Source organism: Zingiber officinale, chromosome 3A (genome assembly GCF_018446385.1).
Source record: "Zingiber officinale cultivar Zhangliang chromosome 3A, Zo_v1.1, whole genome shotgun sequence".
Taxonomy (NCBI): Eukaryota; Viridiplantae; Streptophyta; class Magnoliopsida; order Zingiberales; family Zingiberaceae; genus Zingiber; species Zingiber officinale.
This window is the reverse complement of record NC_055990.1, coordinates 33877468-33903984: the sequence shown is the minus strand read 5'-3', so window position 1 is coordinate 33903984 and position 26517 is coordinate 33877468. Positions and strand designations below refer to the sequence as shown.

General features: G+C 38.2%; 3 protein-coding genes and 1 non-coding gene across 6 annotated transcripts; 1 reads left to right on the top strand and 3 right to left on the bottom strand.

Annotated features, from left to right (window-relative positions):
• Nucleotides 1-13429: 13429 nt before the first annotated feature.
• On the top strand, nt 13430-13523 carry LOC122054534. Its single transcript, XR_006132821.1, has one exon. It is a non-coding gene; the product is annotated as a small nucleolar RNA snoR8a (small nucleolar RNA).
• A 153-nt stretch (nt 13524-13676) lies between these two features.
• Nucleotides 13677-16600, bottom strand: LOC122051699 (probable xyloglucan glycosyltransferase 9). The gene is made up of 5 exons (XM_042612924.1): nt 15656-16600; nt 15267-15575; nt 14863-15153; nt 14675-14788; nt 13677-14604 (listed from the first exon to the last, which is right to left on the bottom strand). Exons 1-5 carry the CDS (start codon nt 16409-16411, stop codon nt 13981-13983), a joined length of 2094 nt encoding a protein of 697 aa, XP_042468858.1. The 5' UTR covers nt 16412-16600; the 3' UTR covers nt 13677-13980.
• Nucleotides 16601-18785: 2185 nt separating this feature from the next.
• LOC122051698 (midasin-like) lies at nt 18786-20959 on the bottom strand. 3 transcript variants are annotated; one of them, XM_042612923.1, is made up of 3 exons: nt 20808-20959; nt 19398-20337; nt 18786-19245 (listed from the first exon to the last, which is right to left on the bottom strand). In XM_042612923.1, exons 2-3 carry the CDS (start codon nt 20239-20241, stop codon nt 19235-19237), a joined length of 855 nt encoding a protein of 284 aa, XP_042468857.1. In that variant the 5' UTR covers nt 20242-20337; nt 20808-20959; the 3' UTR covers nt 18786-19234. The 3 variants fall into 3 exon arrangements, with proteins under 3 accessions (XP_042468857.1, XP_042468855.1, XP_042468856.1); XM_042612921.1 differs by having other exon boundaries at nt 18786-20337; XM_042612922.1 differs by having other exon boundaries at nt 18786-20337; nt 20803-20952.
• Nucleotides 20960-23074: 2115 nt separating this feature from the next.
• Nucleotides 23075-24838, bottom strand: LOC122051697. Its single transcript, XM_042612920.1, has 2 exons — nt 24049-24838; nt 23075-23948 (listed from the first exon to the last, which is right to left on the bottom strand). The coding sequence occupies exons 1-2, from the start codon at nt 24714-24716 to the stop codon at nt 23282-23284; spliced, it is 1335 nt and encodes a 444-aa protein (XP_042468854.1). The 5' UTR covers nt 24717-24838; the 3' UTR covers nt 23075-23281.
• Between the last annotated feature and the right edge of the window lie 1679 nt (nt 24839-26517).

Sequence of the window (26517 nt, the reverse complement as noted above, 5' to 3'; positions counted from 1 at the left end):
TTGACTCGAGATGATGAAGGAGACGTCACTAGAACTTTATACTCAAATTCCTTGAAATAATACTCAATCTAAAATAATTCATACTTATATTTTCACATTATATACTGAAATTTTACTATTTTATACTTATATTCATAATTGAGTTTGCATCAAGATCATAAAAGAGGTGACACCAGAACTTTATACTCATTTTTTTAAAAAATAATACTTAATCTAAAACAAATGATGAAAGAGACGCCACAAGAACATTATACTCGAATTTCTTAAAATAATACTCAATATTAAACAATTCATAATTAAATTTACACAATGTATACTGAAATTATACTATTTTGGTTTTAATAATCCGCTTGCTCTTGGTATTTTCTTGGTAGTGAAATAGTAATGGTAGCAACTTATTTTCCTACTTAGTTGCTCGATTACATGTGAGTTTGTATTAAGATCATGAAGAAGGTGTCATTGGAACTTTATACTCAAATTTCTTAAAATAATACTCAATCTAAAATAATTCAAACTCAAATTTTCACAATGTATACCGAAATATTACTATTTTATATTAATAATCTGCTTGCCTTTGGCATTTCATAATAGTGAAATAGTAATGGTAACAACTTATTTTCCTATTGGTTGCTAATTACATGTGAGGTTGAGTCGACATGATGAAGGAGACACCACTTGAATATTATAGTCAACTTTCTTAAAATAATACTAAATCTAAAACAATTCATACTTGAATTTCCACAATGTATACTAAAATAATATCATTGTGTACCAATAATCCGCTTGCTCTTAGCATTTTCTTGGTAGTAAAATAGTAATAATATCAACTTATTTTTCTACTTGGTTGCTTAATTACATGTGACTTTGCATTAAAATCATGAAGGAGGTGCCACCTTTTACTCAAATTTCTTGAAATAATACTGAATCTAAAATAATTCATAATTAAATTTTTACAATGTATACTAAAATTTTACTATTTTATACTAATAATCTACTTGCTCTTAGCATTTCCTTGGTAGTGAGATAATAATGGTAGCAACTTATGTTCCTACTTAGTTACTAATTATATGTGAGTTTACATCAAGATCATGAAAGATGTGTCAATTGAACTTTATACTCAAATTTCTTAAAATAATACTCAATCTGAAATAATTCATACTTACATTTTCACAATATATACTAAAATGTTACTATTTTATACTAATAGTCCGCTTGCTCTTGACATTTTCTTGATAGTGAAATATGTAATAGTAGTAACTTGTTTTCCTACTTAGTTGCTCGATTACATGAGAGTTTGCATCAAGATCATGAAGGAGGTGTCATTGGAACTTTATACTTAAATTTCTTAAGATAATACTCAATCTAAAACAATTGATACTTAAATTTTCACAATATATACTGAATTTTTACTATTTTATACCAATAATTTGCTTGCTCTTGGCATTTTCGTATTAGTGAAAAATTAAAGGTAACAACTTATTTTTCTACTTAGTTGCTCAATTACATATGAGTTTGCATCAAGATCATAAAGGATGTGTCATTGGAACTTTATACTCAAATTTCTTAAGATAATACTCAATCTAAAATAATCTATACTTACATTTTCTCAATATATACTGAAATTTTACTATTTTATACCAATAATCCGCTTGGGCTTGGCATTTTCTTGATAGTGAAAAAGTAATGATAGCAACTTATTTTCCTACTTAGGTGCTCGATTACATGTGAGTTTGCATTAAGATCATGAAGGAGGTGTCATTGGAACTTTATACTTAAATTTCTTAAGATAATACTCAATCTAAAACAATTGATACTTAAATTTTCACAATATATACTGAATTTTTACTATTTTGTACCAATAATTTGCTTGCTCTTGGCATTTTCGTATTAGTGAAAAATTAAAGGTAACAACTTATTTTTCTACTTAGTTGCTCAATTACATGTGAGTTTGCATCAAGATCATAAAGGAGGTGTCATTGGAACTTTATACTCAAATTTCTTAAGATAATACTCAATCTAAAATAATCTATACTTACATTTTCTCAATATATACTGAAATTTTACTATTTTATACCAATAATCCGCTTGGGCTTGGCATTTTCTTGATAGTGAAAAAGTAATGATAGCAACTTGTTTTCCTACTTAGTTGCTAGATTACATGTGAGTTTGCATCAAGATCATGAAGGAGGTGTCAATTGAACTTTATACTCAAATTTCTTAAAATAATACTCAATCTGAAACAATTCATACTTACATTTTCACAATGTATACTGAAATGTTACTATTTTATACTAATAATCCGCTTGCTCTTGGCATTTTCTTGTTAGTGAAATAGTAATGGTAGCAGCTTATTTTCCTACTTAGGTGCTCGATTACATGTGAGTTTGCATTAAGATCATGAAGGAGGTGTCATTGGAGCTTCATACTCAAATTTCTTAAGATAATACTCAATATAAAATAATTTATACTTACATTTTCTCAATATATACTGAAATTTTACTATTTTATACCAATAATCCGCTTGGGCTTGGCATTTTCTTGATAGTGAAAAAGTAATGATAGCAACTTATTTTCCTACTTAGGTGCTCGATTACATGTGAGTTTGCATTAAGATCATGAAGGAGGTGTCATTGGAACTTTATACTTAAATGTCTTAAGATAATACTCAATCTAAAACAATTGATACTTAAATTTTCACAATATATACTGAATTTTTACTATTTTGTACCAATAATTTGCTTGCTCTTGGCATTTTCGTATTAGTGAAAAATTAAAGGTAACAACTTATTTTTCTACTTAGTTGCTCAATTACATGTGAGTTTGCATCAAGATCATAAAGGAGGTGTCATTGGAACTTTATACTCAAATTTCTTAAGATAATACTCAATCTAAAATAATCTATACTTACATTTTCTCAATATATATTGAAATTTTACTATTTTATACCAATAATCCGCTTGGGCTTGGCATTTTCTTGATAGTGAAAAAGTAATGATAGCAACTTATTTTCCTACTTAGGTGCTCGATTACATGTGAGTTTGCATTAAGATCATGAAGGAGGTACCATCAGAACTTTATACTCAAATTTCTTGAAATAATACTCAATCTGAAATAATTCATACTTACATTTTCACAATGTATACTAAAATGTTACTATTTTATACTAATAATCCACTTGCTCTTGACATTTTCTCGGTAGTGAAATATGTAATAGTAGTAACTTGTTTTCCTACTTAGTTGCTAGATTACATGTGAGTTTGCATCAAGATCATGAAGGAGGTGTCAATTGAACTTTATACTCAAATTTCTTAAAATAATACTCAATCTAAAACAATTTATACTTACATTTTCACAATGTATACTGAAATGTTATTATTTTATACTAATAATCCGCTTGCTCTTGACATTTTCTTGGTAGTGTAATGGTAGCAACTTATTTTCCTACTTAGGTGCTCGATTACATGTGAGTTTGTATTAAGATCATGAAGGAGGTGTCATTGGAGCTTTATACTTAAATTTCTTAAGTCATACTCAATCTAAAATAATTTATACTTAAATTTTCACAATATATACTAAATTTTTACTATTTTGTACCAATAATCCGCTTGCTCTTGGCATTTTCTTATTAGTGAAAAAGTAATGGTAACAACTTATTCTCCTACTTTGCTACTTGATTACATATGAGTTTGCATCAAGATCATAAAGGAGGTGCCGCCATTACTTTATACTCAAATTTCTTAAGATAATATTTAATCTAAGGTAATTCATACTTAATTTTTTACAATGTATACTGAAAGTTTACTATTTTGTACTAATAATCTGCTTACTCATGGCATTTCCTTAGTAGTGAGATAATAATGGTATACTCAATTGAACTTTAGTTGCAATTTATAGTGAAATAGTAATGGTAGCAATTTATTTTCCTACTTAGTTTTTAATTACATGTAAATTTGCATCAAGATCATGAAGGAGGTGCCACCGGATCTTTGTACTTAAATTTTCTTAAAATAATATTCAATCTAAAAAATTCATACTTAAAATTTTACAATATATACTAAAATTTTATTATTTTGTACCAATAATATACTTGCTCTTGGCATCTCCTTGGTAGTGAAATATAATAGCAACTTATTTTCCTACCTACTTACTAACTAAACGGTAAACTAAATGTGTGGTTACTTCATAAGTTCATACACAACCTATTATGTACTAGACGCTCAATTTATCAAAAATTATACTCAAGATTGTATTATTTGTGAATAACTTGGCTATAAGTCTCCCTATACGTATATATTCATTTGATAATGCATGTATGCACCATAAAATGTTTCATTTCAAAGACACCCTATGTAAGTTATGCACTATTTCTATTATGAAAAATAAATTATATTCATATCAGCATTTTTCCAGGTTTCAAACTAAATTAACTCAAAATAATTCAAAACCACTTATGACTACATATCATATATAACCAACATTACCTATTTTCCAGATTTCAACAACAAAAACATCCACTTTCCAAAATAATAAGCATACACACTTAAATAGCAAACAAAGTTTATCAAAGTCAAAATATCCACAGATACACCAACTCACAACCTAAACATGTTTTCCACCAACAACCATAATCACATGGGATAAATTAGCGAAGACTACTTTTCATAATTCCATTTTCATCCGACAAAATAACGGCTGCCATGTGTGCCCGATAAGTGTCCATTTTCACTTCTCTTTCATAATTCCACATTTCATCATCGTCATGCGCCAGACACTCAATCCACAAACAGGTGTAAACACCACAGTCGAGGGTCTCACCTTGATGACGACACTTTTTCTTAGTTACCGTGACCACACCAATGTTGAAACCCGAGAAATGCATCATGTATCCAGCTAAAAATCGTGCCTGCAAATATAGGTTATGTTTTAAAATTTAAATTTGATCAGTTATTGAAATACAAATGATGAAACTCACATAAATTTTTGCTGTCCCAAAAGAAGATGGATGAGGCTTTGGGTTCATCACCTTGAATTGACCTTCTATAGCTGAATAGATTAACAGAAACCAATGCCATCCATAGTTCAAGGGAAAAATAATATATTTGCATCTTTTAAATAAATTTTCATTCAGATCTTGCAGTTGCTTTCTTGTTACAGAAGTCAGTTTTCCAACAAAATCCTCATACTCCCCATGTCGCAGTGTTCGATTGTTCCTGTGTCGTTCCAGTTTATCAAGCACTTCTCTCTACATGTAGAAATAGAGTCATAATTCTTAAAAATTAAATAAATCAATTGTAAGGTCAAAGAATAACAAAAACCTGAACACCAATGTCCATGCAGAAAATTTCAAATCCTTTCTTGTGACTTTGCTTTTTCATTATTCTCATGTAACAATCAATAATTTCCCCTCTAACTGGATTACGAAATAAAAAACCACAGAATTCGAACCCACCGAGTACCACATGATCTTCCTCCCACACGACAGCACTACAAAATATCAAAATTTATTTTATATTACACTAGAAATGAATAATATTTCAAAAAAAGTAACCACATATAAGATTAACATACTCCAACTTATCTCGAGAAAGATACTCTGTTAACATCTTTCGCTCTTCATCTGTTGCTTCTTCATTTCCACAAAAATCTGCTTTTTCTCTAAATTCATTCATCATATCCTCAACAGCATTCCTTCGTATTTTAGTTGTGCTGGTGTCTTCCTACATGGGAAATAGATTTAGGAACATAAGAAAAAAAATAGAAACATGGTTAGCAACAAACAAATAAATTAACTGTATTTTACCGATTCCACCGTTACAGTGTCAATGAGCGATGCTAAAACCTCTTTGCCCGCGTTTCTCCTACGTTTTGGCGTTGTACTCGGCGGTGTAACAAACATTTCAACCTTTTTTTTCTTAACACGATCTGCCCTTGTCATTACGGTCATTGCAATGGATGACGGGAAATGATGGGTCATGCCCATTGCTAGTGAACTACCAACAATGCTCCCTGAGTCACTTTCATCATTAGTCCCCTTCACAAAATGCTCTGTTGATATAATATTCTTTTCCACAGGCACTTCAAGAAACTGATCAATATCACCTTCACCATCAACTTTAACTTCCAATATCTTGTTCTCTGTTTTCTCACTAATATCTTCACTAGATTCATCTTTCTCCTTGCTTTTACACTCATCCGTATTATTTTCACATTCAATCTCTGGCTCATGTTGTGGCTCACCATCAATATATTTTGTTATCGGTCCACTATTCCACCAATTTGTACCATCAATGATTCCGCCACACTTTGCACATTCCGGAACCTAAAAAATTTGATTCATGTAGTAAATAAATGTTTTGTCAACTTCATTTAACAAAATATTTAATTATTCATAATATTACCGAAAAGCATCCTCGCTTTTGATGAAAAAGTTTATCTTCATCTGAAAATGGTACGATGGACAACACCTTTTCACAATTAAAAATAAATGGTCACTACAACTGATCATATTTGAATATATCTATTAAAAGAATATGAACTTACTTTAGTATAATCAACGCATTTCAATAACTTCTCAGCCGAATCAGCTTTTAGGTATCTTACTTTCACACCAACGGAACAACCGTGGAAAAGCACGTAGAGAACGCACAACTCCAAGGGAAGGAATTTTTTCATATAGCCATGCCTAAATAAATAAATATATTAATATAACAATACAAAACGTAATAAAAACATACTTAAAAAACTCACCATCAAACCAACGGTTGAACCATCTAAATACTTCTTTCTTGGAACATTTCCATCTCCCTTTCCAATATATTTTGAAATTTGGTAGTTCAAAAATCTATATGCCGCATCTCCCCACGAATAATCAAAGAAGGTTGTTAGGTCATCAATATATGACATAATGAACCGAGGTGTTGAGTAGTTGCCAACAGGAAAAATGATACAATTAAACACAAAACAAATAAACATCCTAACAAAATCATCAACATCGGAGTTATTCTCTGATCCAGCTAAGGAGGAAAGTCTCTCATAGATCACACTTCTGCTAATATTGCCAACTTTTCCTGAAAAATGTCGAGCTACAAATTTAGATTTCAGATTGACATCTAGATCAACTGGTTGCCCTGAATAACGCAATCCAAGAACTATGGAAAACTCTGGCGATGTAAAGGGAACAACAATATTTTCACCAAACACAAATGAACGAGATTGCAACTGGAATCTTTTTAAAATTAGATCAACTCTAGAACTGCTGATGGGCAATTTGGGCATCTTTAGCCATGGACCAAATGGAGTGTTTTCAATACTCTTTTTTTTCTTATCACTCATTTTTGGACCGACTTCAGCCATTACAGCTCTGAAAAAAGTTGGTGAACATCCTTAACTTCTTTGCTACTCTTAACCTCCTTTGCTTCTTTGCTAATCTTAACCATCTTTGCTCTTTACAACCATTAACCTTCTTTCCAATCTCAAAATATCATTTCTTAAATTCCTTACATTTTTATACCATTTCTGCACCAAAAACATAAAGCAAATATCCAACACAAATTTAGCATTCAAATCATAAAGTAAACATTTGCATATTTACAAAAAAAATAAACATTCAATTTAATAGAAAAAATTGGATATCATCATTAAACATGAACAGTTTACCAATTGAAGAACTTTAACTCCCCCACTTCTTGATGATTGATACTATACTAATGAAACTGATTTCTTACATAAAGTTAATCTCTCTTAAAACATTTATTATTCAGTTGAAGAATTTATAGGTTCATAGTAGTTAGATATCTCATTTATCTATAAAAAGGATACTAAAATGTAAAAAAATCACCACCAAATAGCACAAAAATATTATACAAATCACACAATGACCTGCTAAAAATCGAGAAGCCAAAAAATTTGAACAATAACCAACAACAAACAAATAATGTAATGTGAAAATCGAACAAAATAAGTTTAATCAATCAAAAACTCCAAATAGCGAAGAAACTTACTATTTTTTGAGGTGATTGGCTGACTTCGACTTTGTTTATTTCGTCGTTTGCTTCAGTCTCCTCGTCAATGGATTTGGTCGGTCGATTGGTGGATTTCGACGATTAGAGCTTTACATTGTCATCGGCGGGATTGGCGGACAAATGACTTTGTTTGGTTAGGGTTAGAACTTTTCTTTCATAGAGATGGACTGATAGATGTGGTTGGGAATGAAATGGGGGAGAGGTGAGGATTGGCGTGCTTGGTTAGGGTTAGGGCTTTTCTTTTGTTATGTCCGATGGATGTGGCTGGGAAAGAAATGGGGGAGAGGAAAAGAATTAATGAGAGGGTAAATTTGTAAATTCATGTATTAGAGAGTTAAAAAAAAAAAATTAGGGAGTGTAAAATAAGGATATATGACTCGTTTGGGGAGCGGACATAAAAATATTTATACGGCTAGGGATTTTTCACTAAGTCTCCCACAAAGAAATCAGTAACATCATTAATTAATACGCTTGATTTGTTTTTTCCCTTCAGGTAACAACTTACCGTATTAACGATTGATTAAGCGACATCATTGGACACTGTTTGTACTGCATCGTATTAACTATTAATTAAGCAAAGATAATGCAGCTCCAGTAAGTCAACCGGCATCATTTAACAGTAAAGTCAGTATGAATTCATTAAGGCAATCAAACTAATTCCCCAACCACTGCAATTTATATAAGCACACACATGATTCCAGAAGCCCAAACAGTGTCTTTAGAACATAGGATACTTTCCCACCCAATCTCTGTAGTTCATATCGGGACCATGCTTCATTTAAGGACTTGTTTTTTTTTAAATTTAATTTTTAATCTTAATCAATGTGAGCTAAAGGTGCACCTCTCTTTATCAGACTCAAGAGAGGCTTAGACTGTCCATGTCCATGTTAATGTCCTTGAGAAGAGGCGCAAAGCAGAGTGATTCCTGGCCTCCAACACTGATGCATAGTGATGAACTACCACTGCTAGCGTAGTCCTTGAGAAGAGAGGGAGAGAGAGTATAGTATTCCAAACACAATTCCCAACAGCAAATCAGTTCAATCTTTTCGACTGGCATTGCCTCTTGTCATGGACACATGGTTGTCACTGCTAGCCAACAACCAGGTGGGGACAAGCAGGTGCTTGACGAGCCTCATCTTTGTCCAGGGTTTGGCCATTTGGGCATCCTCTGCATCTGCCTCATTTATCTGCTTTCACTGAAAGGGAATGGTAGTCTCTGTGTTCCTTCCATCGCTTCTGATTACTATCTGCAGATAAGAGATGAGCTAGCTGCTCTTTATCTTCTTGGAGATGGAGTCCGTTCCCAAGTCACTGCACCGCCATGGGAGAAGGCTGTGCGAGCTGCTGGAAGAGCAGCAAGAGCCTTTCCTGCTCGATGCCTACCTCTCGCAGCATGGCTACTCGGATAGAAGAGCAGCTGACGCCGCTGCATGCGTTTGCTGCCTTGGCAGCGCTTGTTCGAGGCTGAAAGGGCTCTCCGACCACTGGCTCAGGAGGAGGAAGAGGAAGAAGAAGAAGAAGAGCGAGGCCGTCAGGCATGTGCTCGCCAAAATTGCCTGCGACAGGATGATCAGGAGAGCTTGGAGGCGCAATGCTGCGGCCATTGACAGGTTAATGAAGGCCGAGAATCACGGTGGGGAATTCCATAGGCTCTCTTCCGCCGCCGCCACCGATGAGGCTGAGATGGACAAGGAGGAGCGGAGCCCTGTCTCGGTCCTTGCTCTGCATTCTCCTGTCGCAGCCGAGGGAGAAGAATCGACATCGCCGTCGAGTTTTGGGTCGACGGAAGAGGCAGAGAAATCCGGCAGCAATCTGGAAGATTGCCTGAGGGAGTTGGAAGAAAGCCTTCGAGTCGACTACTGCGATGGAATCGTCAACCTATCGCAGCTGATATCTGGCGATCTCTCCAGTTCCAACAAAGAATGGAGCCAGTTCGAGCACGAGAGAAGGGAGGTCGGAGCTGAGATCGAGCACATCATCTTCGAAGAGATCAGACAAGAAACTGCACTCGATCTCCTCCTGCATTGCAACTGCACACTGCTGCGTCGACCTTCCGTCGTCGACGATTCCAGTCATTATTATTATTATTAATTTCAATATTTGCTAATTTCTTAGATCACCAAATCTCTGTGCCGGACGATGCGTGCAGTTCCTCCAGCTCACAAAACTACAAAAATGTCACAGAAAGAAACAAAACCGAGCAATTCCCTTGCTCATGCCAGTTGTTTCTCTAGTCAATGCTGATGAATTAATTAATTCCCTTAATGCCAAGGCAGGAGTTGAAGCTTATAAATGAACGTCCTCAAAGTTGACATGCAACTCATGGAACCTTTTCTCTTTTGTTTTTTTTTTTTCCTTTTTCTCTTTTGTCTTTAATTTGTGAATTTACATGCAAATAAAGAGTTATCCTTTCACATGATTATACCATTGCACTGTCTCATATGCCAAAAGCCATGGAAGGAGAACGCAAGGGCCAAGGGGAGGAAGGAAGTAGTTGGAAAGGGAGTTATTTTGAGTTGGGTGTGTGTATAAATTACAATGCAATGGTCCATGCCATGGCCACAGAGTTAATGGGTCAGGTCGTCGTCTAGGGTTCTAGCAAACCATGTGCAACTTAAATGACGAGAGGTGAAGGAAGAAAGGATGCACGACACCTTTGCTACCCTACCCACACGAGAACATGAGAAAGACCTAGCTAAATTACAAAAAGGACAATTATAAGGGATATGCAATCTCAAGTCTCTTATCAATATAGTTTTGAAGAGGATAGATATTCGAGGATTTAATTAAGACTTGAACTCATTTATAATTTTCATTTTTGAATTTCAAGTCTCTTATTAAGGCACGCGATCCATGGCGTGTTTAGATGGGATCGTACAATTTAATTAGTTGGGGATTTATTAGCAAATTTGACTAATTAAAATTTAATTTGTATAAGGCAGCTGAACTGACCTTCCTACCAGTTTGTCCTTTGGTATTTCATGTCTGCACGTTCTTATAATTTATTTTTTTAAAAAAAAAAACAAGCCATCAAATTATTAATTCGAGAAGAAAGCCCTCGCTTCATGGAGAATCCAAGAAAGAAATTTGTTCATGAAAACTAAATATTTTAAAACATGAGTTCTAAATTTAAAATTCATTTAAAGTGGGGGTATTTTTGGACTTTAAAAAAAAAAGAATATTGTTAGAATATTTTTGAAAAAAAAAACAGAGAGAAACTTTTAGCAGGGCGTTATTGAAAATTCGATATTACCATGTGAGGAAATTTGTATTACCCATTTCACATATTTAACTTTTGTAATTCTAAAAACACTATCACATTTATGTTATAACTCTATTTTTCATTCAAAATTTTTTCATTTTCAATTTACGTTATCAAATTTAGATATAAAAGTATTAATATATCAATAAGACCTACATAAACACATTGATTTTAGTTTAAAGTTAATCTTATCTGAAATCAAGAAAGATGATGTACTGGTATGTGGTGTTACTGTTGACTGGGAGAAGACTATGAGTTGGAAAGGAGCGTTAGACCAACCTCTCTGTGCACACCAAAAAGAGAACAAATAAAAGCGTTAGAGCGAGAACCAGGGAGAAGGTCCCTGGTACAGACACTTCGACAGTCAAGTCAGAATAGTAGCCAAATAGAAAGTAAAGAAGGAGATGAACAGTGCGTGTGTGTAATGTAAAAATTCTAGTTACCTGGTAAATTGAGAAGACCCTCCTTTTTATACCGCCTCTCATAACTTCCATAATAATGAGGCAACAGAAATTATTTAATATCACAATATGTTGAGTAATGGAGGAATATATCAGAGTAGAGTAATATTCTCTAATGGGGATGGTATTTTCTGACAGGTAGTTATGATTTTCTGACATTATTATCTCTTAGAGGGAATTCGACCGGCTCTACGGCCAACCGAGCGTACTCTAGGAGACCGGCTATAGGGCTGAATAGATGTATGATGGGAGCCTTGGTCATAAGCTCGACTAACGCTGGTGCTAATCGGCTATATACTGAGAGACCTGCCTCTAGAGAGAAGTGGAGAGCTAAACCTCTTGAGTTCGACTAACACTTGGGACGACCAAGTGTATGCAGGGTGCCTGTTTGAGGACTCGACCTCTTGAAGATTGAGTATCCGTCGGGCTAAGGAGTTCGATAGGCCAGAGGTACGCTCGGACATGGGACCTGGTTGAACCAACCTGGGATTTCATCAAGCTAGGGAGCTTGATATTTGACCAGACATAATGCCTGACATGTTGGACCATTCGATCTAACTGTGCGACCGTTTCGATCCCAAGTGTTAACTCTTCTTAACTTTGCTTCCACATCATCCGGTCTTTTTGATTTCGGAGGCCTTACTTTATTCTCCGTATTAGAAGTGATTCATAGTTTTATAAATCCATCAACCAATGCTATCTAATTTCGAACAAAATTAGCCAATGAATTACATCATTTAAAAATTAAAAAATTAATATTTTTCGAACTTGAGGAGTTTTAAGAATTTATTAATGGTATTGGGGAATGAGAATAGTAGTTCTAACATTATTTGCGATAAATTTTATCAAACTTTTTCAAATTTAAAAATTCATTACTATCCATTTATGTTATTGAATTTTGGTCTAAGGACATATATATACATTCAGGTGGCATGCTAGATTGGATTAGAAAGCTTAATTTTAAATTAAACGGGTAATGCTAAATGATCAGAATCTAACCCGCTAGAATTAATACATGCAAGTGTACACATGGATATTTTAGTAATATCATCTGTGTATATTAATTACATGCATGTACATGCATATATTCTAATTGAAGGATAAAAAATTTTAGCTGATCAAATTTTGACCAACAAAAATTACCGATTTCTAAAAACCTGTTTAATATATTTATGTACCCATGTGTACACTTGCATTCAAATTCGACGGTAGAGTAATGAATTTCAATGACATTAGAAAAAAACAAAGAAATATAACATGAATGCCATTTTTATTTTTAGATTATAATAATTAAGTACATAAAATGGTTAATACTAAAATTCCCTTACATTTAATATTGAAAATTAAATGTCCTTTGTGGCCCATTGCATCGAAGGATTGGATTGGCGAAAAACCATGGCAACGAAATCTAGGGTTAGGTTTTCTCGACCTTTCCCTATATAACGCACAACGTAGGGGAAATCAAACTACACACAAGCTTCATTTTCCTCCTCTGCTCGATCGGATTCGTCGTTGCTTTATTTGCGATTTTAATTCGTTTCTTTTTTCTCATTTTTGGGCGCTTTGTTCGATGGCTTTCGATTTTGATTTGGAGTTGGAGTTGCAATGTGATCCGCCTTCGTTTCGCTGCTGAAACCGACGGCGCAGGGACTTCTCTCCGTGTAAATTCCAAACTTTGATGTTTTACTGGTGCAGTGATTGTAACGTAAATTCCTCGTTCTGAATGCTGTAGAAATCGGCATGACAGACTCGATTTACACCCATAGAATATGAGCACCATTTGTTTTTTTAGCATTTCTGTTGCCAAAAAAAAGGATTTTTGTTTGTTTGTTTTGTTTATAAAAAACAAATCGTTTACGTGTTTATAGCTTTTCCAATGTCAGATCATGTTGTAACTTGAGTTCATGAAAACTACATCAGGAAGGCCAGAAATAAACCACTAATTTCACTTTGTTAAACCAAAATTTCTTGTAAAGGTAATCTGGAAGCTTTTACATCCGCATTGCCATTCCAAAAGCTTTCTACTTCTTGATTTTGGAAATCACATGGGAAGACGGGCTTATTATATTATCTACCAATTGTTCGTGGCGAAATGAATGACACCTGAAGGAATTGCAACACCGAACAACAACTTCAGACTGTAACTATCTACATCTCGGTGGAGAGGTGTTAAATCAAACCTCTCCTGAAAGGGAATTATGAATGTCGAAGAAGCATCTAGTTTAGTGACTGGTTCTCAATCAATCTGTTCACCTATCAAATCTAGACCGACCAGCAGAAATGAGATCCCTTGGAACAGGAGGAAGTAGAAATGGATTCCCTGGGCTGACAGCAAGCTGCGAGCAGCTGCAGTTAAGAGAAGGAATGCAAGAGCCAACTCCTTCCGGTAAATCCTGTTATGCTTGCGCTCCGACGACTCCTTTTTTGGCTCGAAATCATCCTTTACTAAGGATTCAAGATTGGGCATGGAGGAACCTCGTTGCTGCTTGAACTGCTCCTTTGTGAGAGAAATGAGATCACCCTCAGACGACCGACCAGACTTCTTCGTGACCACCCACTCATAGGCACTCCCAAGCTGGAAGAGCCCTGAGATCATTGCAGTGAACTTGGTCACGGACATTGTGTTCTCGAAAAGAAGGTAAGGGACGATGAAAGGGAAGGATTTGGGGTCAGGGAGAATGTTGAGTAAGGACATGGTTGCTGGGATGTAACAGATAACCCATGCAGGGAGTTGTGCTTCTGGGACGAACATGGTTAACGGGAGGATGATGCAGAACAGAGTGAACGAATAAAAAGGTAATACGAGCTTCCGGAGCAGGAAGAATAGAAATATCAAGTTAGATTTCTTCCAGAATCCAATCTGAAAAATCAAAACCAAATGTATTAGTTCAAAGATTGTCGCTTCTAACAATGCAATTACAGATGAATACCTTAGATCTGATAATGTCAGGCAAGCAAAGCCTGAAGAGCTGCATCGGGCCGGAGTGCCACCGATGTTGCTGTTTTCTGTAAGTCTCGTAGGACTCCGGCAACTCACATTGGCACTGAATTGAGAATTCAAACATGAGATAAGAGTAACAATCGATAAACACAGGATGATTCAAAATCCTTTCCACACCTCCACATCGTTAAGGTAGATGAACTTCCATCCATTCAGGTGAGCTCGCACGGCAATGTCCATGTCCTCGACGGTGGTCCTCTCCATCCACCCTCCTGAATCCTCCAGCGCCTTAATTCTCCAAACTCCGGCAGTTCCATTGAACCCAAAAAAGTTCAGGAACACCCCGTTCACCTGCTGCTCCACCTCAAAGTGGAAGCACAGGTTAATGTTCTGAAGCCTGGTTAGCAAGTTCTCAGTTCTATTCACGAAGGACCATCTTGCCTGTACCAATCCCAGCTGGTCGTTGTCCTGTAAACGACAATTACAGATGAAATAGTTCCAATGTAAATGTTTAGGAGAATCCAATCAAATCTTAGATTTGGTTATAGAGAAGAGGTTATGAAATCCTCAGTCCTGCACACCTTGAAATGAGGCACGGTGCGCTTCAAGAAGTCCGGTGCTGGTTGGAAGTCAGCGTCAAAGATGGTGACGAACTCATAATCCTCGACATAGCTACAATTCATGGCTGACTTGAGATTGCCGGCCTTGTAACCATCTCGAAGCACACGGTGTCGGTACAAGATTGGGGCGCCATTCTGCTTCCACTTCTCCACCTCCTCCCTGATCAAAGCCTGCGTCACGGGATCGTTGGAGTCGTCCAACACCTGAACCAGCATTTTGGACCTTGGCCAGTCCAAATTGCACACTGCAGCGATCGATTGCTGATACACCTACAAATAATAGATGACAGATTTAGATGAGATTCCCAAAATCTAAACAGCAAAAGACCCGAGGTTTATGCAAAGCCGACCTCTTTCTCGTTGCACATTGGTATCTGGACCAGAACCATGGGGTGGTAGTCGCCACTGGCGGACTCGAGATCCTTGGAGTCTCCAATGGCGCTCTTGGGAACTGGCTTGATGCCTTTGAAGCGTATCCAGAAGCAGCCAAGGCAGAGGATTAGGCGGTCGGCGCTCTGGACGAGGAAGAGAATGATGCAGGCGTCGGCAAGGAACTGAAGTGGCGGCGCGATATAGTCTACCCTGAAGGTTATCCAACTAGCGTAGAAATCTAAGAGGTCGGGGAGACCGAAGGACGAGGGAAGAACCAGGCGCCGCATCTCCGCCGCGCTCAAATGCCAGCCTTTGAGGTACGCCGCAACTTCGAAGGCGAGCAAGGAAAGAGAGAGCCAAAGGAACACCTTTATGAAGGAGTAGAACCGAGAGCGCAGCACGGGGCTTTCCTCCGGCGGGGAGGCGAGGGCTTCAGAGTCCGTTCGGCCGGACGCGACGCGGCGACGCACTACGGACGCGAGCCCCACGACGGCAGAGGCGAGCTCGGTGAGGCAGCCCGCGGCTCGGTGGGCCTTAAGAAGGAGTACCCAGGTGACCTGCTTCGCGTTCTTCCCTCGGGCGCCCTTCTTCCGTGGAGCCACAGCGGGGAACTGGTACTCCTCGTCGTCAAGGGAGGAAATCTCAGAGATGGACCAGTTAGGATTTTCCATCTTGACGATCACCGGCGTCCCCCTCTGGGCCTCGGTGTCCCACCAAGTGAACAGCGGCGCCATTACCTACACCACACTGAAATCGCGATCAAAATCCCACCTTTTGGGTAAATCCGGCGTCGCGGACCGATTCTGGACAAGAGCAAAGACAAGGAGGGAGTTTTGAGTGAGGAAGAAGTGGGAGATTTAAAAGGAAGGAACCAAGGGATTCTTAAAGGCGAGATCTAGTGAGTTGGAGGAGATAAAGAGGCTGCCGCGCTGCTTCCCGCAATAAGAAGAGCACGATAAAGGCACCGGAAGATACGGATTTTCCGACAGCCAAACACGTCTCGACAGTGATAACTGATGAGGAAGAAGGAGACGAAGAAGAAAAAGTAAAATATTAATAATTGATGCATTTCGGTGCGAATCTAATTACGCGATACACGGTTTGAATTATTTAATCGCGTAATTAGAAGAATAAATTAAGAAAAACAATATTTCACTTTGCCACCTAAAATATTCAAAATCTAGAAAACTTTTACGAGTAAAAAGAGGCAAAATGAATATTTTCGCGTGAATCTCTGCTTTGATTTCTCAATTTTCCTATTTGTAATAGTCCACGTGGAATGCTTGACTAATGCATACGATACAGCTTAAATTGAATTTTTTTACCGCCTTAATTTCAGTTCCATTTCTGATTTCACCCTCTGCCGGCGACTCGGCGGTCGGGTCTGCGGCCGGCCCGGTTCGGCAGGCGGCCTGTCGCGTCGTCGTCGTCGTGGCGTAATCCGCGGCCGTCGTTTTCTCTTTCCCGTTTACTTTTCTCGATTCGGTGCTTTTCTCTTTTTGCCTTTTTCCTTTTTTTTTTCCCTTCCATTTTTCGCGGATTAAATTAAGAATTGACTAATGACATTTGGAATTAATGCACTGCCACTTCGCCGAAACTTGCGCATGTTAATGCATTTGGGCATCGGTTTGTTTCTAATCCAATTTTTGTTGTTTACTTGTTGACTACTTTAAGGTGATTCCACGTAATCAGGGTTCAAATAATGAAGAAATAATTTTCAATATAAATGTATATTTGTGGAGTGTAGTCAACTATAGGGAGGATTTAGTACGTTGGCACGATAGATTAGATATCGATTGATATCGATTTCCAACAAGAAGAAATCTTGACTGGAAACCAGCTCACAACAAATATGAATTAAGAGGCCGGTAGCCACCCAGCAGTCAACACAAATTTGACTTCACAACTAATTTCTACTTCTATATGAACATGTAGTACTTAGTTCAGATTATGTGGATTACTTTGAATGTATTTTAACATGGAGGATACATTATAAAGAAACAGAGAAAAGGTTATTGGACCACTTGGAAGTTCTAATGCTTACTCATCATGAGAAAGTTTGATCACTTCAGTTAGGCCAAAGTTAAGAAGTGGAATCATGCTTTGGGTCGAAGCTATTTTCTTGTCTGTCTTCCCTATGGCGGCACATGTAAGACGACCTATTCTCGGAGTTGTTTAGACAAGCCGCATCAACAAAACCAGTTGAAACAGTACAGGAAACAATGAATTCTTTCAATTCCAATCTATAGAAAGGATCAAAACTTGCTATGGATCTTTGTTAAACTCTTTCTAGCATTTGATGCCTGGGCTTGTGCGTGCCATTGCTGAGCCAAGCCCATTGCTCCTGAAGTTTATTTCAAAAAGGTTTCTAAGAAGATCATATACAAACCAACAAAGATGAGAGCTCATGTTTTTATCTTGCCTACTGATTTCTACTTAGCACTTCCAGAGAGACAAGCTACCTAACCACAGAATTGCTCTATTTCATGGCATCAAGTAAGGTTTCATAATTAATTTATTATATTATACAATAGAATCATGATAAAGAGCAAATAAATTGTCTTAGGTATTCATTACACTGATAAGAAACTAGAAATTCTTGCTGTAAATTCAAGGTTTTATTAGGTGTAATTTCTAGGCTTTCCCTTCTTAGTATGCTAGAGCTTTCTTCCTACACTGCTACACAAGCAAAAGTATTTCCATTCCATTGACACAGAAAGTTCATATTCACCTAACAAAAGGGCCCAACTTTCTAGCAAAAAAGTAGTTGGCACTTGATATAACATGCAAAGGAATTCAATTATATACATATTTCTTTTAGAAAAAGATCATGCCTTATGTCGATGTTTTCAGTAAAAAAGATATAATTTACTGAAACTACTTAATGAGTCGATGAGACTTGCAAAATATCAACCCAAAGTGAATGATACATGAAAGTAGATATGAGACGAATCAACCAATAGTAAACGTGAACAACTGTTTGCAGCACACATCTTAGGTTAGTCTCTTAGCTGAACTATGGTTTTTAAACCAAAATGTAGCTTGCATAAAGCATGTTGCTTTTGTATATCCATAAGCTTAATTTGCCTGAATATTCAGATGAAAATAAGAAGGAAAAAACAAGTATGTTCCTCTAAAGCTAATTTCATCAACATCTGGATCGTATCTAGAGATGTGCTTCGGGAATGCTTGGCACGAACCCAATACATATAAAAAAGCTTAAGTAGAGCAAAAGCAAACCTGAAGGAGCAACACAAGTAGTAAGAAAGAGCAGTCTAGTAACTTATACCTTTTACATGACAAAACCCCTACCATTTTCCATCCCACACGAACACTAGTCTGCAGCCTCTTGCTTTATCTTCTTTACATTGCTTTGGATGTTGGTAAGGTCGATGGAACAATTCATGAATCTTTAGCTGAATGACCTTCCACTGCATCTCCGTTGCCGCCAATGGCAGTGAGAGAAACACTAAGAGTCTTTTACCACATTCTCTAGTGCAGAAGTTGTGTTCTTGTTATGCTTATCCTCAAATATACTTTTTAAGCTGGAGTCAGCTTCAACTGGGGTCTGCAAAGACATAGTGGCATTTTGAGCATTACCTATGCTCCTATTAAGTATTTCATTAGCAAGCGATGGAGGATTATCCGTTTTGACAGTTTCGTTTGCATTAGTAGCCAGTTGTGGCACAGTTTGTAACTTCACTTGAATATCCGATGTACCTTCTGTAAGAAGGTTGCCCTCCTTTGTCTGATTGATGGGAGAAATTTCTTGCTCCATTGTTGTACCAGAAGATCTGCTTGCAGTTAAGCTATCGTTATGATTGGTGACTTTTTCTAGGGTAATAACATCAGTGATAGTGGAATTATTATCGTCATTGGTGGCATTACTCCTGCCAGTTTTACCTTCCGTCTCCACATCCTTCTCATTGTTCTTCTGTTGATCCTCGTCCACACCGATATCACTAATTTCTGTTCCATTCACTTGGTCCTGGCGAACAGAACTAGAAGCATCATCATTTTTGTAACTTTTTTCATGTGCATCCTGGGTAGAATCATCCTCAGGGTCTTGGTCATCCAGGAACTCAGCCTCCTCAATTTGATCATCTTTTTCTTCTTCATTTACAGTATCATCTCCATCCTCAGCTTCCTCATCCCCCCTCTCTTGATCATCCTGGTCATCTTCTTGCTCATTATCTAGCTCATCGATTCCATCTTCCGGGATATCTTTGGCTTCTTCATCATCCATTCGTCTATGAGATTCTCCATCTTCTCCTCTATCAATTTCTTCAGTTTCTTTATCCTTGTCACTGACTTTATCGTGAGTAAAGATGCTATGGTCATGTGGGAGGGCTTTCCGGCCAAGACCTACAAATTCTGAATCCATGTCGATGGCATTGTCTGAGATTCTTGATTTGTGTTCGTCTAATCCCTTCTTCTTGTCATAAGAATGCTTCAGCTGATAAAGCAACCAGAAGAACATAACAGTCAAGATGCAAATCTGAAGGATATTTTTTATCCTTAGCCCTTTGCTCCTTTGATTCCTAATAGAAGTTTGTCTCATCATGATGACTGACACCAAGAATGGCTTCAAGCTTCCGATTTCAGAATAAGCCAAATCACAATCAGCTAGCCAGTCGGTGCCTGTCCAACGCCCTTGAATCTGAACCAGAACAATCTCAAATAAAAACCAAGAGGAAAAAAATCACCAGGAGGAATAAAATCGCTGCATCTAAAGATTGGTTAAAAGAAGAAAATGCATTATCATTAGAAGAAAATGGGAAATTATAGCATGATACCTCACAAAGTATAAAACCATCAGAGAAGCAAGAAAAATCGCTCCTTTTTGAAAAAAAAAAAAAAAACAAGAGAAATATAGCCCCAGATCGATCAGATCGCGCCTTATTCATCCAAAAACGAAGAAAAATTCATGATTACAAGTAGTGATATAAGACAATCTTACTTCACGAGCTACCACCGCCCACAATCCCTAAGCAGCATAACTTCATGCTAAATGAGGGCAACAAAAGGTCACATTTTTTAACTTCAACTACGCTCGTGTTCGTTTAGAAACTCACAAGACAGAAGAAGCAAAAGAAGAAAAGGATGAAGAGCGGAAGTGAGATACCTCACCTGAATTAGAACTTCTCCATCCCTGCAGGGATTAGGTCGGCACGGTGCGTGGGGGAGAGATGGAGAGGGCAAGAGGGCTTCCTGCTACAGTGATGCACAAGAGGGGGAGAGAGAGAAAAAGTGTGTGCGTTGTAGTGGCACTGCCAGACCAAAGGTGCGGGATTTTCTTTATTATTTTTTCTGACATATTCAGGAAAATTTTCAATCGACTCCGTACTTCATCTTATTCTTAAAAAAGTAACATGATTTTGAAAAATTACTATCGGCCACTTGCCACTTTACATAAAATGTCGAAATCGGCTGCCATTTAAACGAGTAAATTAGTAATAAATTCCATGTTCTGTTAAATGAGGAAATCCTGGGGGGTTAATTAAAAGCTTCCCCAATTATTTTTTGCCCGACGTTGGGTCCTACTTACTTTACCATTCAACTATGAGGTGGAATACGAGTGGTATATATCTGGGCATAGAAAATCTGCGTCCCTTTTGGCGTTACTCAAAATAATGAATGAACACTGTCGATCAATACATCGTCCAATTCTCGTCGAGGTTCAAGAACATGATACGAAGAAGGGGGTTTATGAGTTTATTTATGGCTAAATAACTTTAAATCCTTTTAGGTTTTCCTTCCAAAATAATTTATCTTTTTATATTTAAAAAATAACACTTAATTTCACTATATTTTAAAAAAAAAGACAAAAAAATAATAAATAATCAAAATAATCCTTACTTTGCTATTTAAATGTTAAATTATGACTAAATAACTTTAAATCCTTTTTATTTTTCATCCAAAAATAATTTTCCTGTATTTAAAAAATGGCACTTTAGTCCTCTATGTTTTAAAGAAAAAAAGAAAATAAAATAGTAAATAATCAAAATAACTGTTTTATTATTCTAAATGTTAAAATTATTTTAACTAAAATATCCTTATTCAAGGTAACCTTAGATATTTAGACAAAAATAAAAATTTTACTATTTTATTAAAAATCTCCCCCCTTTACTAACTAACTTTGGTGAAGCATAAAATGTATTTACGTTAATGTCCTTTTTTCTATTTACACTAAAAATAATTCTAAGGTTTATTAGTAATTCCACAAGCGAAACATATTATTATGAATTTTCCTCTTTATTAATTTTTTCTGGTTGTTTTATATTTAAAAATATAATTCTCTTTAGTCCCACATCTTAGAATTGACAATATTATGATCAAAGAAGCTTCTATAAATATTTTAGGTCGACAACGATGTTAAAAAATATACTTTTCTTAGTTTTTTTTACTAAGACACGTATAATATTAAAATTAAAATAAAATAATTTTTTACATAGGGAAGTCCGTTACGTTACAGTATTTTGTTGTTGGGATTCTCTAGCGTTATTATTGTATGGGTCTTACGAATTTTACCCAAATAATTAATTCTTGGTTTATAAAGGTGACACTAGAAAATCCAAACAATTTGGATTTTCAAAAACTCAAATAATTTATATATTATTATATTACACACGCAACGCGTGTGCACGATCACACTAGTAAAAATAAAAAATCTCACATATTCGTTGAAAGTTTAATCTTAACCAAATCTGATTGATATATAGATCAAAAATTTCACTTGTTCATAAAAAAAACTCCCACAAAATTTATACATACATCAGTATAAACAATAGATAAGCAACAACTTTAAAAGAAATAACTATTCAAAAACTCATTCCACCACCCTTACCAAATAAAAAAAATACATACAATAAAGCAACAATGAAATGTTAGTATGATAAAATTGCACCAATACAAAAATAAGGGTAACCTCATATTTCTAGAAACGAAAGAAATATAAAAATAAAAAATCTTGGATGAAAAATAAAAGGGTCTTAAAGTTATTTAATCACAATTTTAACATTTAAATAAAAATAAGGATTATTTTGATTATTTATTATTTTTTTTTTAAAATATAAAAGGACTAAATATCATTTTTTAAATATGAGGGCAAACTACTTTTGAATGGAAAACACGTGAAGTTGAAAGTTATTTAGTCTTTATTTATCGAACATAACTCAAAAGAAGGAACGCCTCTGAAGAAGACGATTTTATGACATCAGATCTCGAGTATTAGATTGTCCTTATGGAGAGCATTGTGATGAGAGTTGTTCAGATCAATTTTGTTTAGGTTTATCAGAATTCAGGAACAGGGCAAGCGTGGAGTGCAGAGCAAGGACTCCATTGTTGTGCCATGAATTTAAAGCATCTCAAACGATCGAAAATAGTCCGAACAAATCTTTTAACAAAAAAGTTAGAATGTGGATTGCGAGACGATTTTTACAGTGTGTTCCTTTTGAGATAAGCCCCCCTCACACTGGCTCTTTCTGATGAAGACTTCTAGCTTTAAAAACGCCCAGAAGACTTTGTTATTGCTGATCGATGAGTGAACAGGCAGAGGAGGAGATGATAGAAGATGGTATTTTCACCGTGTTGTTGTGTTGTGGTTATCGCAGCAAGTCCGGTGCGCTCAGCTCTTTCCTCAGCCTGTGCGAGAAAAGTCGGCAGGCGTCCATGCTGAGGTCGACGGCGGCGGCGAGCGCAACGAAGACCGCCGCGTCCTCTGTGTACTCGATGTGCTGCGCACCCACTTCCACCGTCGGCCGGCCGCCCCGCCCCTCCCCCGCCACCGTCACCGACATCACAAAACCGCGGTAGCTCGAGAAGCGGTTGCCGGCGTCAGTTGTGACAGACTTGCCGGTGGCGCCAGTCAGGTCGATGACGAACTGGCCTCCCTTGATGGTGCTGACGGTGGACTCGGACAGGTTGATCCTGGCTCCCATGTTGGCGTCTGGGAGGAGCTCGAAGCGGTACCCGAGGCTGTCGCTGGCACCGGCGCCGCCGCGTTCGCGCCAGGCCTCGAGGCGCCCCCACGGCGTCCAGGTGCCGTCCCCCGGGCGGAGCACGAGCCACGCGCCGGGGTGGGAGCGGTTCACTCGGTCAGTTCCGGGGGTGGCCACGAAGGGGGTTACCATGGAAGCGAGAGCCACAGGAGAACCGGAGAGGTCGTGGACCGTCACCGACCATCCCTTCCGCTCCTTCCCCGGTCGCTCCCGCTCCGACCCGAACGACGAAAACCATTTCCTGGTGCTACGTGACTCCGAAATCGCCGCCCTGCAACCGGTTGCGACGAACCACGAAATCAAAAATTAAATTTTGAAGGAAACCCTAGAACAGGACCCGGATGATGGAAGGGGCGAGCGGCGGCGAAAACCTGGAGCATATGTTACGGTCGATGGCATTGCGGCAGCTAAATTTGCAGGTGAATACGGGTTGCTTCATGTTGCCTTCTACCTGCAAAACCTGGGGGCTACATTCCGGCACGCCGTCGAACTCGAACACAAATCGAGGATCAGGCTCGGCCTTCACCGTCAGATGCAGCTGAGCCTCCGATGACCAAGAGGAGGAGGACGAAGGGGAGCCCTTGCCAATCCATGCCCTCTTCTTACCAATGGCAACCCACCCGCTGTGGAACTCCATCGCTCCGCTCGCCCCGCCGTCCTTTGCGATACCCTTCAAATCCAGCCGCATCCTGAACTTGCCCACGATATTCCCGGGGCTCCACCGAATGGAACTCCCTTGCGCGCCGGTGTAGATAGAGACCTTGAGTTTCGCGCGGCTGGCGGAGGAGGCGAAAAGCGACGACTTTCCGGCGATTCTGTCAAGATCATCCTTGGATAAGTGGAACCGGGCGGCGACGGGAGCCGAGTTGTCTGCGATGGAGGTTTCGCTAGAAGCGAGGATAGGGACGTCGGCAATCTGGTGAGGGAACTTGCCGAGACTGATCTGTGCGAAGCAGGGGGAGGCAGGGGGCGCCGGTGGAACAAGAACCTTCAGCGCCAAGTTTCCGACGATGATCCGGACGAAGGGGCACCGGTCCATGTAACCGTCCGTCTTCTTCTTCGTCGCGACAGAGCATCAGAGAGCGAGAGGGTTAAAAGAGAATGGAATGGAAGAGCGTTAAAGGAGGACAACGAGAGACAGGCTGGCGATAGGCTCGTACTTGATTTAGACCATTTATATAATAGCTGAATTGTTGGAAAATTAACACAAAAATGTTTCCCACCCCCTCGCTCTTAAATGACCTTTATGTTCCTCTTTCACTTTGAAAATAACAACTCCTTTACTTTTATTTTTTTATTTATTATTTAGTTTTTTGAATCAATTTTATTTGTTATTTTTTCATCAAATATTTTTATTTTTTTATTTTATATAATTTTTAATCTATGTCAAAATATGATCATTTCTTTAAATTATCTTCCTAATCGACACTTCATTTTCTAATATATATTGATCCGGTGATAATAGTTCACCACTCATAGGGTCGTTGTCACAGTGGAAATCAAAATCTAGACAATCAACGTCCCTGTATCGTTGGTCAGTCGGACAACCCACTTGCCCAACCAATGTGAAGGATAGTCAGGCCGATATCAACCCAATGTTACCATAGCTCGGTCGCATACCGAGCTTCCGACGCTCAGAAAACCATGTGCCGGTGAGACATACGCCGAGCGGCCAACTCGCTCAGACTTACATCGAACCTCGGAACGGGATCGCAACCGAGCAATCACACTCAGATATAGTTCGGACAGTGGAATGTTGGTCGAGCGGCCACTCCGCTCTCCCAAGGGTCAAACCACCCAGATGGCTGAGGGATGGCTGAGCGGCCATCCCGCTCGGCCCACTAACAGACAAAAAGTGGATCAGCCAATATCCTTGTGGGAACTCGTGCCACCGATGGACGGCATGGTTGGCGGCATGGCCTAGTAGAGGATCGTACGACGGAAGTTTCCACTGTTATGTCAGAGATATGCTCGGGTCATTGAGGTATGGTGTAAGAGACGCTTTCCTGACATGTCTTTTCAGGGAAAGCTTTGAGAAGCGTGCACACCTCGAGGAGTGTGCATGCGCACCCCTAGCCCTATATAAAGGGCCCCAAGCTTCAACGGAGGTATGCATTGTTGGTGCAGCAGGGACCAGCAAGAGGGGGGGGGGGGTGAATTGCCTGCAAGTAAAAACTAAACCCTCCTCAACCAATTTAAACTCAAATAGATACAATAGCTACAAGATTAAACAGAACTAAAGTATGAACAGAAAAGGAAGACTCAGCTATTTTAACCTGGTTACAACCAAGAGGATTGTTAATCCAGGGCGATGAAAGGTTCAATAAGAAACTCCTTCTCTAAAGGCGGAGAAGTCTTTTACACTTTGAAGAGCACAGAACTATTGCTTAACTAGAGAGTACAAGAGTTGAATTTCGTTCGTATTCGTTGTTCTTTAAAGCTGTCCGAGACCCTCCTTTATATAGGGGTTCTAGAGCTTATCGGATGACCTGATCTTCGGGATCAGGTTTTGACTCGAGAGGGATCGGTCGACCGATCCCCAGGTTCGGTCGACCGAACCTGCTGTACCTGCCCAGTCATCTGTCCAGGTGCAATCTATGAGGATCGAGCTTTGGTTCGGTCGACCGATCCTTATGTTCAGTCGACCGATCGGCCAACGGTCTTCCAGCTGAGTTGGCCCGATCAAACTGCTCGACTTAGTCTCTGGATAAACTTGGGTTCGGTCGACCGATCAGCATATTCGGTCGACCGATAAGCTCCACCAACGTTTAGCCTCTGACGTGGCATCTGACGTGTCTGCTGAGGTTGGTTTCTGATAAAGAGGGGTTCGGTCGACCGAA